This window comes from Sphaerodactylus townsendi, linkage group LG10, assembly GCF_021028975.2.
Source record: "Sphaerodactylus townsendi isolate TG3544 linkage group LG10, MPM_Stown_v2.3, whole genome shotgun sequence".
In the NCBI taxonomy this organism is placed as follows: domain Eukaryota; kingdom Metazoa; phylum Chordata; class Lepidosauria; order Squamata; family Sphaerodactylidae; genus Sphaerodactylus; species Sphaerodactylus townsendi.
The window spans coordinates 66,974,318-66,989,613 of record NC_059434.1 but is presented as its reverse complement, the minus strand read 5'-3'; the positions used below and the strand labels follow the sequence as shown (position 1 = coordinate 66,989,613).

General features: G+C 41.2%; 1 protein-coding gene across 1 annotated transcript in view; it reads right to left on the bottom strand.

The window, feature by feature from the left end:
* Positions 1 to 1,353: 1,353 nt before the first annotated feature.
* CXXC4 (CXXC finger protein 4) overlaps positions 1,354 to 15,296 on the bottom strand; it is a 59,192-nt gene continuing 45,249 nt past the window's right edge. Inside the window, exon 3 of the mRNA XM_048508820.1 lies at positions 1,354 to 4,769. Within this exon, the coding sequence (XP_048364777.1) occupies positions 4,725 to 4,769 (45 nt within the window). The 3' untranslated portion in view covers positions 1,354 to 4,724. The remainder of the gene's footprint in view (positions 4,770 to 15,296) is intronic.

Here is a 15,296-nt window from a genome sequence, read left to right as displayed (position 1 = left end):
TTTACCACTTTAAAGCCTAACACAGTCCTTTACCACTTACGGTCAGCTGCATAGACTGGCCAGCCCCACAGCTAGCCCCACTTTGCAAGCATTCCAATCAGTCACATGGGGTAGTGAAGTTTTAAGGGTGGCCTGTGTTTTGGATTGTGCTCACCAATATGATTCATTGCCAGCTTGTGGGCTAAGGGAACCTAAAACGTTCCAGACGTCAGCAGATGCAGCATGCAGTCCAAGAGATGAACTCTATGATGTCTTGTAGATGTCACAGAAAATTTGGGGCACACCTCTTGGATCAGGCTGCAGCAGCCAAATGTTGGACTGGCCCTGGCAGAAGTCAGCACAGGACAAAATATCCCCTCAAGTCAGGCAAGTTCAAATAGGTCTCATATCCCTTCTGGCTGCTGTCTGAAAGGGCCCTTAACCTGAAGGTCTCAAAACAATACTCGACACACAATGTCCAACTTAAAAACTTACAAATAAGGATATTTACGGTAACGATATCTATTTTACAAATTACCTTAATGAGCATAGAGAGTTGTTTATTTTCTGCAGGTATGGATGTGATGCCACATTGTTTTTGCAGCTAAGAACTATATACCAGCTGAAGCTTTGTGCAAAATAATGGTGCTTCCATGTTATCTCTGGGCCTGTTTCAGCTCATCTTTTGGCCCCCAACATACAAAAAGTAAGTTTCTTAGTCCCTTCCTCTCTACTAGTTCTGGTTTTGTTTTAATTATTTCCACAGTTCTTCACAACTTGGGACATATACATGAAAACTGAGCAAGATGCAGCTCATTTGAGAGCTGAGGGAAAGACACCACTTTCTCTACATTAGAATTAAACCTTTTGCAATTCTTTGTGAGATGGCTTTCCAGTAGAAAACCATACAGCAAGTGCCTTGAGAGATGGACAAAACTATTGAGCTGTGAAAAGAATCTTGAGCTTCCCCACTGACACATGCACACAGAAATCACATTAAAGTTAAGGCCATACAGATAATAAACACTGATGTGCTTTTAAAAAAAAATCTTTTCGCACTTAATTTCCACTAATTTCAATTAAACTTGAGCCAAATGGTCTAGAATGAACATTTTTAGCTGCAAGAGTGGCTCTGGGGACAGATGGTTTCTCACACCATTTGCTTTTTTCTTGCCCTTTGTTCGCAGTTAGGCCCCTTCCCAGAGGCGTAGCTCCAAGGGGATGCGGGGGCGCACCGGGTGCACACCCCTGTGGGTGCGTGGCAAGGGCGTTCCAGAGTGGGGGCGGAGGATGCAGAGTGCATTAGGCGCTTTCCCCCCTTGCTACGCCTCTACCCCTTCTGCACATGCAAAATAATGCATTTCCAATCCACTTTCAATCCACGTTGCAACTGTATTTTACTGTGCGAAATAGAAAAATCCACTTGCAAACAATTGTGAAAGTGGATTGAAATTGCATTATTTTGCATGTGCGGAAGGGGCCTCAGTGGCAACCATGTTCTTCATTGCTGCTTGATACCATCTCTCACCCTTTGGTCAACTCAGAACAAAGGCAAGAATGACCACCTTTGCTGATTTGGCTTTAGATATTATCATATCTCGAAATCTCATTGGCTACAGGGTTTTGGTACGAAGCAAAATCAGATTGAGGGCAATCTTGCCTTTGTTCTGCAGAAGCATCATGCTGCCAAAGAGGAGCAGAACCAAGAGAGTGGTCGGGACTATCAGTAAGCTGGATGAACACTTCACCCCTCTTGGTCGAATTTCCCTGAAGAACTGTCAAACCCAACCTGTTTCCATTCAGCCCAAATTTCAATGGTGCTTGAGCAGGTCTAACTTGCTTTGGATGATACACAGTGTTCTGGTTGTGTTGTGAAAGAGAACTGATGTCCTTTACTGTTCCCTTACAGGGAGTTAAACAGTCAAAACAACAACCACAAAACCCTGATACTAAAACAAAAACCCCACCCTAATTACAAATTCCTGGTTTTGAAGGCAGCTGAACTGATTCATAGTGATAACCTTCTCTGCTCATCTGAAATCATAATCTTTGTGGCTGGTCATCATGCTCAGGCCTGGGACAAAATGAAAAGCAGGAAAACAAACAAACTGCTGAAATTTGGAAAGAAAATGCTTTGTCGCTGCGCTGCCTTTTTACAGTTTCTGTGTGTACATCAGGATTCTGTGTCAAAAATCCCACATTTTGTGGCAAGGTGGGCTGCGTTTCTAAATAGGAATATGTTATGCAAATTGACCAGTTTTGCATATATCTACATCCTTTTTTCTGATGCAAAATATTGGGGTATTTTTTCCCTTGTGATGGGTTGGGGAGTGGTCTGGTAAGGAAGAGGACCGCTAACAGAAATATATATACAGCCGCATACATGAAGTTACACCCTGTTGCTTAAGCCAGCAATATTTCCCATTGCTTGTTTTGGTACTCACTATCACAAATGTGGGTTGGAATATTTACCCCCCAAGCATGTACCAAAAGGGAGCACAATCCAATCCTTTGAGCCTAAAGGGGTGAATTTAAGTAAAACAAAGGTACTTAAAATGTAGCAAGGAGTAACTCAGTGATGCTGAGCAGTCTTAAATATGTCTCCTTGGAGAAAGCAAAGATGTGAAGGAAGTATGGACTGTTTTGAATATAGAGGTTGCAACATCCATCACTACTACAGGTACAGGAAAACCCATACAAACAACCACAGATCTTTAGCAAACTATGAGCATGTTCTCTTTTTGTGTGTGGGGGAGGAAGTGCCCCTGTCAATCACAAGGACTACAAACTTCTAAAAAATGAAGCATCATTATTTGCCTGAGATTTTTCAGGATTTTGTGAAAGTTCTCACACTCCACATTCAAGCCATACTTAACAAAACTGAGTCCAGGAGCATTCTTGTACACACTTTTATCTCCATAGTTTTTATTTTTTCTATCTGCTCACTAGCACATAATACCCTTGGCAGGTGTATTTAATCATTTACACATGTAGACTGTAGCTTTGGATGAGACAGCAGAGGGGACAAAGTGATCTTTGTGAGATAAAAATTCACTGTCCTACATATGTTTTGTTTTATTTATGAATGATTTAACCATAGCCTCATCAACAAAGTCCTTTGTTTTAACCATACAGCTGAAATTATGTGCTGAAGGGTTCAAGTGATTGCCTGAGGGGGCAGTAAAGGAAAACTGGGTCAGGGAAAAGTGATCTTTTTTTTTTCAACTTTAGTTTGATCAAAGGAAAATGGTACACTTTAAAGACATTCAGGCCCCACTGCAGAAAAGATCCAACTCCATCTAAATTTACAAACTAGTCTAAGAACTAAATGCCATACATGGGGCAAAAATAATGTCATACTTTATATTTTTTAAAAAAATTCCTATTGAAAGGTCTATAAAGCAACTTTCAATGGAAAGGTAATATATTCATAGATTCCACCCCCCCCCCACACACACTGATACGATACTCTTTTCATTTTGTAATTTAAAACAAGCGTCATATAACTCTCTGTAAAATTGATTCTGTATGCCCACCTCTGCTATAAACTCTACTTCATGATACAGTATAAAGTCAGTCAATGAACAATACATGCTTTGGAGGGGTCTCATTCGGTAAAGCTCTTTCGGAAGCAATGCAACTGCATGACCACTACTCTAAATTTAGTGCTCACAAAGATTAACTTTTATGCTTTCTGTCTTCACTTCATACAACAGTATGGTTTGAAGGTATCTAGCAAATGCATCTCAAATCTTTGCTGTCTTGCAAACCTTTGCACTGAGTTACTAAGGAAGGATGCATGGTAAAAAACAGTACGGCCTCTGCTGCTACTGATCAACTGGCCAAAAATAATAATTAAAGCTTGAATTTATTGCTTCTGGTTTAATCTGCAGAACCACACTGTTGTGTACAAACAGTTAATCTCCGTAGACGCTCAGACGTGATTGTCTTCTTGTGTCTAAACACACAAAATACAAGCTGCTAGCTGTACAGTTTACAGTACTGAAACACATATATTGGAAAAAATGAAGTATAGATATGGTACTTTTGTAAAGATACATTATTTTACAGCAGGGGTTTACCCAAACTTTGTTTTTACAGCCACTTTAAAAATAGACAACAACTTCACTAGTATAGCTAAATTACATCAAAGAAAGAATTGGTGTACTGAATGTGATAAACTGGCCAATTCCCCAGGGCCCCAGATATGGTGGTCTCCTGATAAGAGAGTGGCCCTCTTGAAGCAGGTGAGTGTTCTCTACTGTGTAGTGTTTTCTTATTCTGTGGGCCTTTAGAGAGGAATGCAAATGACGGTGAGTCAGAATGGAAGCCAGCTGCAAATAATGCAACTATGGTCATTTGAACAGAGGGTAGAAGACTTAATGACTGCAAGAGGCTTGTCTGAGAAGTATGAAAACACAAGGCAGTGATGCATGGGGAGGGTACATTATTCAGAAAAAGTCAGACTGTGAACATGACAGGATAGGTGCTGAAACAGCATTATCTTATGTTCAGGCCTTTCAGCCGGGGAAATTTGATCCCAGAAGCGTTCTACAGAGCTGCTTTGATTCCCCTTCTTACCTGGAGACCACTCTACTTGAGAATTTGTTTTTGAGGAAACCCCTATACATAAATGAAAATAGTATCTGAATATATTCTTCAGTGGTGGACTAAGCAGTTTCTTAAAACAAGACTTTAGCTTGCCATTCACTTCAGGCTGCCTTGAAAATAAGATATACTACTGCTTAAAAGAACCATCGGAATGCTTCGGCGCTGGGAACAGGTGTTCTCTATAAAAAAAAGCAAGAAAACAAGTTAAGCTTTCTTTCCATTGCATTTGAAGATTTGTTCTTCCTTTACAGTTTACTTCTATTTTATTTTTTAAAAAATGTATTACTTCCTCCTTGCCAATCACTGCAAGTTCCACCAACAGATCCAAAATGGTGAATCCATGTGGTGGATTTGCATTTTTTTTTTAGCCATGAAGAACATACGTGGTAATGTACTTTTAAAATGAACGAGCTATTTTAAAGGTTGTTTTTTTAAAAAATCACAGTATAAATTCAATCAATTGAGAATTCCATGGAAACTTAAAAATCAAGCATGTAGGACAAAATTATTACAGCATGAGCTTCCAGAGCACACTTCATCAATGCATGAGAAAAAAAAGATCATGCTATGATATGTATGTTAGTCTTTGAGAAACCACAGGATTTGTTGTTGTTTTCACAATTATAGACTGTTGCAGCTGTTCTTCGACAGAGTAAACTGTGATTCAGTATCTCTTTCTTAGTGCCTTCTAAAGATAATCCAAAGCTTCTACAAACCTATGAAACTGAATGTTACCCTGACCCCCAAACAGATTGATTTCTTTTTCAGTGCCTTGAGAAGTGAGGCCAAAATGTTCACCATCAGTTCTGTTGGGTCAGAGTGGCCTAGATCCCTATGAGTGTTGTGGTTAGAACTGTCAAATGTGCATATTATTACTCCATTCACTTCATCTAGAATGACTTGATGCAAAACAGATTGGTGCTCCTAAACTGCTGATACCTATGTAGATGAGGGTGTTTTTTCTGTTTTATTTATTTATTTAAAACATTTTTAGACTGCCTTTTCACCCAGTCAAGGTCCACAAGGCAGAAAACCCTGTTTTATTGTTGCAGGGGGCCAGGATAGCTCTAGATGCTGAAATTCCTATGCATTTTTTGAAAAGTATAAAAGTCACTGCACTTTAAGAGAGATATCAAAAACAAAATACTCAAAGAGTTCAAAGAGGTTAGTTAATGAGGAGTTGCTGAAACAGGTCATTGGATTAGTTTTCTAGCCCTATCTATGTTCAGATATGGTAGGACTTCCCTACATCCAGTTCTCAGCCTCAAATATTGATAAGCAATAAGCCTTCAGTACTTCAGGGAAAAAAAAACAGATTTCAGTGTCATTAAAATTTTGGTTTGTATCCAATCACTCCACAACACAAAGTCTGAAGCCATCCTTCAGCCTAAGAAACATTCCACTAGCTTAAGTGGTTCTTCCTCCAATGGAAGAACTTCTTCCTGCCTAATGTCAAATACCACTCACTGACATCTTAGAGTACATCACATTTCAGCCCATCCCAGCACATAGGGCATACCTGGAAATGGTACAGTCTACATTAACATGACCTTAGATAGATACTGCGTAGCTACTCATCACTATTAAAGACCATCAAAAGGGATGCAAGATCAAAAGGATAAAATTTTCACTATTTCTAGGAATGTAAATTGTTTCCTTAGGCTTAATCCTGCTCACAGGTAGGCTGCTTAAATCCATTAATTTAGCCAGGGTTTTAAAAGTTTAAGTTATGTGGAGGACTTCAGGCCACAGGAATAGTACAGTCATGGTGATTTATTTAAGTCAAACGTCAGTATAGGACAATCCAAAAGCTTGTCAGATGATCTAGTTCAGCGCTTCTCAACCTGGGGGTCGAATGACCCTTTCACAGGGGTCGCCGAAGACCATCGGAAAACGGTCTTTTAATATCTTATATATACCAATTTTATGGTTGGGGGTCACTACAACATGAGGAACTGTATTAAAGGGTCGCAGCATTAGGAAGCTTGAGAACCACTGATCTAGTTGTTCTTGAAGCAAAGCAACTGGATTTTCCCCAAAAGAAGAATGTTTAATGGTAGAATAGAGGAAGGGGGACAGCTCCTCCAAACATCTGTAGCACAATGACAAAATATCCCCTTCTACACAAACCTTAACAGCACATGTAAATTGGAGAAAAGCTGGCCAAAAATGTATGTGCCCAAGTTTTTTCTGAACAGAAACCAAACAGCAACAGCTTTAGCATGTGGTACCTCCCCTCCCAAAGAGAAGCACTGGTCAATGGTGTTTGGTTTGTTGCTTTATTGGTTTCCATGCTTAAAAATAAAAAATTCATTACAGAAAAATTAAAAAGTAAGTACCAATGCACTCTAACCAGCAATGTTACACAATTATCTTTGGAATTTTCATTCCAGAGCCTTAGTTTCGCTTAGAACTCATATGGACGAAGGGAGGCAAACATCTGTTTTAGCTTCCTGTGTATCCTTTTTGTCATAGAAGCCAGTCAGGGAAGTGCTCTGAAGATGCAAAATTCCATAACAATTTCCCCATTTCATCTCAAGCAGTAACAATCTCAGGTCTACCCACTCTCCTCTATACTTAATCTAGTTGGAATAGGTATAGGATTCCCACTTTTTTCATGTGTTGCAAAAACCTTAGTCTTTTTACCACACTACACTCTACTCTTTCTGCACCGGTTCTACTCTACTCTACTCAAAGCAATCTGTAGTTTACTTAGAACAGTGTTCTTCAGCCTTTCTATACATGGGACCCAGCTTTGATACTCAAGGACCAGAATGGGATGGAAACTCACTGTAGGCTTAATAGCTTACCTACAGTTGTGGGAGACCTCTTGCTATCCACCTGCTGTGTTCATCAATGCACAGCAGGAGGGTAAAAAATGGATTTGAAAGTGTCCTCATTCATGAGTTCTGCACAAACCCATAAGTGATGTCACCATGTCAGTGAGAGGTTCACCCAACTTTCTATAGTAAAACCGTAAAGTTTTGTTAGGGTCCTAGAGTATCATGTCAACTCAGAGATATTGCTTCTCGGTTTGTACCAGAAGCAATGTTGTGCATACCCACCGCCATAATCTTCCACTGATTGACAAGCACAGTGACACTGCAGGAAGAGGAGGAGCCACAGTTTCTGAACCTGCTTGGGCGTAAAAGGAGTTTTCTTGAATGTTGAGTGACTTCAGTTTGCCTTCCTGCTGTGTCTGCCAGCATGAATGCAGATAGCAAGGAGACATGGAACTTTTGCTTTCTGTGCCCCATTAGCAGCAGATCTTTCCAAACAGCAGCAAAAGTGGCAGGCTCCATATGGACTCACAACCCAGAGGGTTAGGCTCTGCAATCACCAGAGAGTCCCTACCCATGGGCTGAATTCCATAGCCTACAGAAACTGTGAAGAAAAGAAGAGAAAGGGCCATAGTTTATTGGTAGGGTATCTGCTTGGAACATAAAAGGTCCCAGTTCAATCTCTGGCATCTCCAGTTGAAAAAAACAATAAAAAGGTGAAAGCTCTCTGAATGAGACACTGCAAAGTCCCTGCCACTTTGAAGAGACACTAACTGATTTAGTATAAAGGTAGTTTCGTGAGTTCACGCCCTCTCCTACACAATCTGCTGGTGCTGTAGCGGGAAGCGAATATCCAGCTAAAATTCTCTTTTGCACAACAACAACTGCAGTAGAGCAGAGAAGGGCCCTTTCCAGCCCTCTCACACTCTCTTGTCTGAGTTGTTGCATGACTCATCAATCACACTGGGTACTGCTTCAACTGCCACTATCCTGCTCTCTCTGAAAGAGCTGGTACCAAGATGGCTGCTGCAGTGAGCAAACTACTATATACTCAATTATGAGGGCCACGTCGGATGAGCTGCTGGGAGTCTGGTTCCTTTTTTAAAACAAATCACACCCCAGGGCACAATTTAAACTAGGACTATGTGCAAGGAGAGGGATGGTTTCAGCCTCTTCCCCTGCACTGTTTCCCCCTTTTGAATGGCCTAATTTCAAGTTTTTTTCCTCAGGTGCATGTAATAAAATGTGTATTGTGAGTTCCTGGAGACCTGTTCCAAGACACATGCAGGCCCAGAGTTGCCACATTCTTGCGGGCTGCAGACCCCCCACTTCCCACTGCCACTCAGCTGGGTGGTGGGAGAAAAATGGTGAATGAAATAGGGGTCATGACTCCAACATAACACGGAACAGTGTCATCACATCTGTGATGCTCTGGTATCTCTGTGGTTAAACCATAAAGTCATCATGCCAGAAATGACAATCGTGCCACTCCCAGCATAAGCCCTGGCCTCCTCCATCTCCCGCTGGCTCAGATAAATGGAAAAGCATCATGTCTGATATCTTAAACTCTAGTTTTTGTTTTTAGAGATGGATGTTGGATGAAAAATTGGCTGATGGATGTAAGGTGATTACGGAAGAGAAAGGCATATTACATGACCTTGATTGTAAAAGTAGGAAATCTAAGTTTGACTAAAACCTCAGATGCATCTCTTACAAATAAAGTGCATCTAATATAATCTTATAGTTTTTCAACTGTAGTTGACTTTCAATCCCCTAAATAATTTGCAATTCTAAATTCATCATGAATCTAGAAAACAATGTGGATCCACTGCTAATTCCTGAAACTCACCTCTAATTCTAACAAACTGATAACTTGGTTAAATGAAATTAGCGATGAGTTACCAGTTGAGAAATTAACTGCAGGCACGTGCAGACCTGAGAAAATGTGTCCTTCTCAAAACATGGCACCAAGTCAAAGATTAAAAGGGATCTTTGCAAGTTCAGGATCTGCTTTGGTGCTTGTGTACTGGCATGTCCACGAGTGAGATGTTAGCTTCTCTCACTTTCTCTGTTCTGTGTGGATGCAGGTACACATTGCAAGGTAGTTAGTGGCAGCAGTAAAGTCAAGTAAAAATTCTTTGTCAAAGCTACCAAGAGGACAGCACACAGATCTGCCAAACCGCTCACACAGCTTTGGCCCCTTCCGCACATGCAGAATAATACACGTTCACTCCACTTTCACAACTGTTTGAAAGTGGATTTTGCTATTTGGCTGCAAAGTGCACTGAAAGTGGATTGAAAGTGAAATTATTCTGCATGTGCGGAAGGAGCCTTTAACACGGCTGCTGACACAAGACACATGGATGTATAATAGATAAAGGAACACAAAAGGAGACAAAGTGTAGAATGACACCGATCAGCTTATGTATCCAAAGTAAAGTCAAAGGATCATTTAAAAGGACAAATGCCAACAACACCTTTATTTGAGCACATTATGGAAAATAACTGAACTTTTCTGCTTCTTCTCACCTAAAATGAAAAGATTTAGAAACAGATTTTTACCTTGCAGCAGCAAATTTAGTTGTCCTTCACAAATAAATTTGGGGTGGGGGAGGGGGAGGCATTGTCAGTGTGGGGTAATGGTAACAGCCCCAAACTAGGATTGGGAAGACTCAGGTTGAAATTCACACTCTGCCACAAAACTATTTGGATGATTTTGGGCCAGTCACTTTCACTTTGCCCAGCTTGTAAGGCCCAAATGGACAGGAGCAAATTATGTTTCCTATACTGAACGTTTTAGAAGAAGCCTAGGGCAAAAATGTGACAGATAATTGAAATGCTAATCAGACGATGCTCTAAATATGTACAGTGTTATTTGGAATGACAAAGCCATTATCTGTCTCTTTTAGAGCTAACTACAGAATGTTTTGAGGTAAACTGGAGCACAACAACTTCTGAACCCTTTCCAGGTTGTCTCTGTTGCCCATGGGGAACTGACAAAAGCTGGAGGGAAACTATGTGGGTGAAAAAAAGATCCCGGCTCCATTCTTCCTTCTCCTTCCTCCATCTAGATGGGAGGACTAGTGTGCTCACTGCATGATGTCAAAGTTCTTAGTTGGAATGTGCACTTTGACTTTTTTGCATTTTCCCCAAGCCTCTGTCATACCCAACTTGGAGACAGGGGCATACTGCCCAGAGGGACATATGGGTTAAAATGTCTCCAGGCTGCAGCCATTTAGTCACATGGGGGGCGGAAAATTGTCCCCACACCTCTCCTCCTTACCCCTGGGTCCATACAATGACTTCAAGTGCAGAAAAACATTGTTTGGTCATGGTGTGGGAAGGGGGCCATATGGAGGGGGCAGGGCCGAAAACTCTGATTTTGTACCGGGCTGCATTTTCCCTAGATACGCCTCTGCTTGGAGATCATGATGGATAGCTAGAAACATGCAAGTGTGCATTACCACAGATATCAATTAAACTTCTCATATATGCTATCTCTGTCTCAACTCTAAGGCAGTCTGCCCTAAATGAAGAACCCTTTAAAACAAAGTGAAAATGAGAAGCGTCTACATTACAAAAGGTATGGGTTGGATCCCAGAAATTATGTTCTGCTAACCTTCCTCTGATGCTACGTGTGGTAACAAGATAGTATCTCCACCAAAATTCAGTCATGGATTCATTAGCTGGCCTTTGACAAACTGGGGCCAGTTCATAAACTGCAATAGTAATTTGCTCCACAGGCAGTGTGGACATAGCTGGGACAATTTCCTTCACCTCAGTAGAGCTGTCAAAGATAAAAAGCCGTGAGCAGACATATGGTATGGTACCACACGCCAAGCAATCAACTTTACCCTGTGATTACAGATGCTCCATGGTGTGATTTCCTTGTGGCAATTGTAATGTGTTGGGTGCCCTGAGGCTGAAGTCACACATTCTGCTTAAAAGCACTTTTCAGACCCTCTCCTTCCACTGGGGTGCATGTGAAAAATCAGAAAGGCAGTTCCAAATGCATATCAGGTTTCTGACATGTGAAAAAAGGAAGGCCCCTGCACTAGCTGATGGTCATGGGTGATGGTTGATTTACAATCTCAATTCAACCTTCCTGCACTTAGCAATGCAAGTGGAGCTTTTGTCTTACCCTCTTTCTGCCCTGACCCTGTTTTCAAAATGGCAATCACAGTGATCTACCTCACAACGTTGCTGCTAGTGGCACACCAATTGACATTTACATGGAAATAAGGTTGATCCAAACGCGAGAGACTTGCTTTCAAGTGCACATGGTCAGAGAGCATGCGTTGCAAGCTGAAATCTTGTGGCAATTTATAAGCACGTCCCATGGGTTTCAAGATAAATTTACCATCACCCCCTACACGCACACATATACAGGAAAGCACAATTTGTAACGGAATTTTACTGAGTTAAAAAACATACCAAAATTATTGTTATTATTATTATTATTATTATTATTATTATTATAGCAGCAGCCTGTTTGTGAAACTGAGATCTGCCGCTTTTAGTGTATGGAGGAGGAGTCTTTAAAAATAATAACCAAAAAGATCTGGAATTGAAAGGACAGACTAAGGTCATTTCATCTCAGATCAGGAAATGAAATCCTTCAGTTCTGCCACAATCAACCGGTAAAAGAAGAGACAGAAGAAACCCAGCACATTTTTGCAGATGAGCACACCAACGTGGGAAGCTCACGCGCCCCAGCCTCCCGGTTGTACAAATTCAACCGTCCCTACTGGGGAATCAAAGTCTTGATGAGATTACAGTGCGTTTCTGGATTCTCGGCTACGCTTGCAGGAGGATCATTATCCTGAGTGACAGGGAAGACAGACTCTTCTGGAAGTGAGGGGGAGGGGAAGTCAGGAATAAAATTGGAATTGATCAGCATTGTTTAAGGCAGCCTTCACTGCTCATGCAGGTGCAAATACTGACAAACAGCAGCCTCATTCCCCAGAGGAAGCTCAAAAATCCTGCTGTTCTGGCATCTGCTAAAAGGTAATGCTGTAAAGCGCTGGCATTCACAAGAATTTACCGCAACAGAAGCCTGATAACCCTCAAGCCTGCAGTTCCCAGGTTCCCCCCTCCCCCTTCTTGGCCCTTTTTATTGGAAGGTGTTTTCTTTCTGCTAAAATAAAAGAAGGGAAGTATGAATGCATACAATTGGATCGTTCTTTTTATTCTGCTTGCAAAGCTCAGTGGGTGACTTTGAGCCAGGTACTATGTCTGGCTTGAGATGGAACATCAAATCTTGGTTTTAAAGGGCATCCAGAATGAACCTCATCCTGAACTGGATGGCCCCGGCTAGCCAGAGCTCATCAGATACCAGAAGCTAAGCAGGTTACCTTTGGTTAGTACTTGGATGAGAGACGTCCAAGGAAGTTCAAGGTAGCTACTCAGAGGCAGGTCGTGGCCGCCTCCCCCATTAATCTTTTGCCTTGAAAACTCCCTTCTGCCTTTTCCTCTTCAGCAGTTCCCACCAGTCCCCGTTTTGGATTAAAATGAGTGTTTGCTGTTACACCTGTATTGGCAAACTCTGGCTTCCACTAGCTCTCCACGCTATCCTCAAACTGTGATCTGCAATTCTGTTTTGGATGGCAAGCATGAACCACAGTTGCTGGTTTGCTAGCCTGACAACTAGTTTTTAACCAGAAATGAAGGGGCGGGGGGAACTGCAAAACTGTGTGAAGAACACAGAAAGATAGACCACACAAGCCCAGGTTAATTCAGGCAGCCCCAACCCATGCTTTGCCACTGAATCTGTCTGGAGACTCTCCAAGTTATTGTGAGAGTTAACATAAAACGTCTGTTCTTTGAAAGAAGAGTGTAGAAAAAAAGGGGGAATGCAGTTATAGCCATAGCAATTTGATAGGTAGTTTTCATGTTGCTTAACCCAGTAAACTTCAAGTTATGGGCTGAGACTCTCAGGTGAGTTGCACACCTCTACCTGCTGAGCCAGATAGCCTTATAGAGTCACCAATATATTTGGAATACTACTGCAATACTGCTTTCCTGTGTTTGCATACATGCTAAGAGAAGCAGCAGAGCTATAAAAAAACGGCCACTTTCTGACGGAAAGGATTCTTTTTTAAACACAAACTCTCTTCCTGTCATATGACTTTGTCATGTGACTATGATGTCATGCCATTGCCTATTATATGCTTGTAGTTAGTGGGCCACATTTTACTCCCTGGGACTTAAAGATGGGTCCCCTGTCTGAAACGCTGGACATCAGTAGCTTAAAAATTCCAACAGTCTATGAAATTACATATTGCCTCAACATTTTCAGACTACAGGGAACACAATGGAATGTTCCTTATTTTTAAAAATCTTTTTAAGGCTTTTGTTTCTACAGGCCATTTTCAAAGGACACATCTAGTTATACCCAGGAATAATTTAGAAACGTCTGCTCTGTAGTGGAATATGTTCAAAAATTAGTGGAAATCTGTAACTCAACTAATTCAGAGAAAATGGTGGTACGCCCATCACAGCTGTTTTAGAATTATATGGTCAGATCCAAAGTCCGCTGTAAAGCCATTTTGTCTTCTGCATCATAAATAATATGCCCAAGAGTCAGGACAGTCCCATAACGGGGTCTCTCTCGCACACCCCTACTTCATATATCAGACCAAATGATCATTTTTGTTATTCTTCTTCACAGACATTGCTTAAACCACACAATAGCTTGGCTGCGAGAAAGCAGAATTTTTAAAGTGCTTATTTTGTACTGGGAGCAGCTCAAAAGCTATCGAAGCCTGTGGCAACTGCTAATTGTCTTCTTAAAGAAATAATTATCCATAACACCAGGGTAAAAAGTTCCATATTTCAAAGGGATTATAACAACACATGAGACATATACATTCATTGGGAGGGACTCTATATTGTTAGTAGACACCTCTCTCCTGTAAAGATTGTGCTTTGGTGCACTTAGAGGGCTCATCTCCACAAACCTACCTAACATAATCCTTTCCAAAAAACCCCATTTTTGCTGAGAGTTTTTGTTTGTTTTTAACCACATATCCAGGTAATATTTTTCATCCATCACATATTCTTAAGACTTTTTCAGTGTGAAATCCTGTGGGCTAAAAAGTGGAAACATTGACCCCTTTCCCCTAATTATTCTAATGGGAAAAGTGGACATTTAGATGGACACTGGAAAAAAAATCCTATGAAATAATTTATCTTCTAGAATAAGTTCAGTGCTTTTTGAGCCAGGTTTTTACAGCAGCAGTGGCGTAGGAGGTTAAGAGCTTGTGTATCTAATCTGGAGGAACCGGGTTTGATTCCCAGCTCTGCCGCCTGAGCTGTGGAGGCTTATCTGGGGAATTCAGATTAGCCTGTACATTCCCACACACGCCAGCTGGGTGACCTTGGGCTAGTCACAGCTTCTCGAAGCTCTCTCAGCCCCACCTACCTCACATGGTGTTTGTTGTGAGGGGGGAAGGGCAAGGAGATTGTAAGCCCCTTTGAGTCTCCTGCAGGAGAGAAAGGGGGAATATAAATCCAAACTCTCTTCTTCTAGTCTGAGCCTGTTGATCTTAATGAGGTTGGAGTAACTCCATAGGATTGCACTGCAGCTGTCTAAAATGCTAAGAACCTTAGTATGAAGAATTCTGGGTAAGACTATAGCATCAGATAATGATAACTTCTATGTATACTATAGGCAAAGACAGCATATTTTCTAAGCTATGTCATACTAGCGTCTGTGGAGATAGTGTATTATTGAGGTAATCCATGTTTTCCATGTTGTTATCTGTTTCCAAATGTGTGGACAGCCCTTAATACTATGCATCTGTGATGATTATTTATAAGTACAAATAAACCTTGGTATGTTTACTAAAAAATTCACAGTTTGCATTTCAACTTTTATTTCTTTCCTGCTCTCAGCTGGGAAAAAAGCCCAACGACGTATGCAAA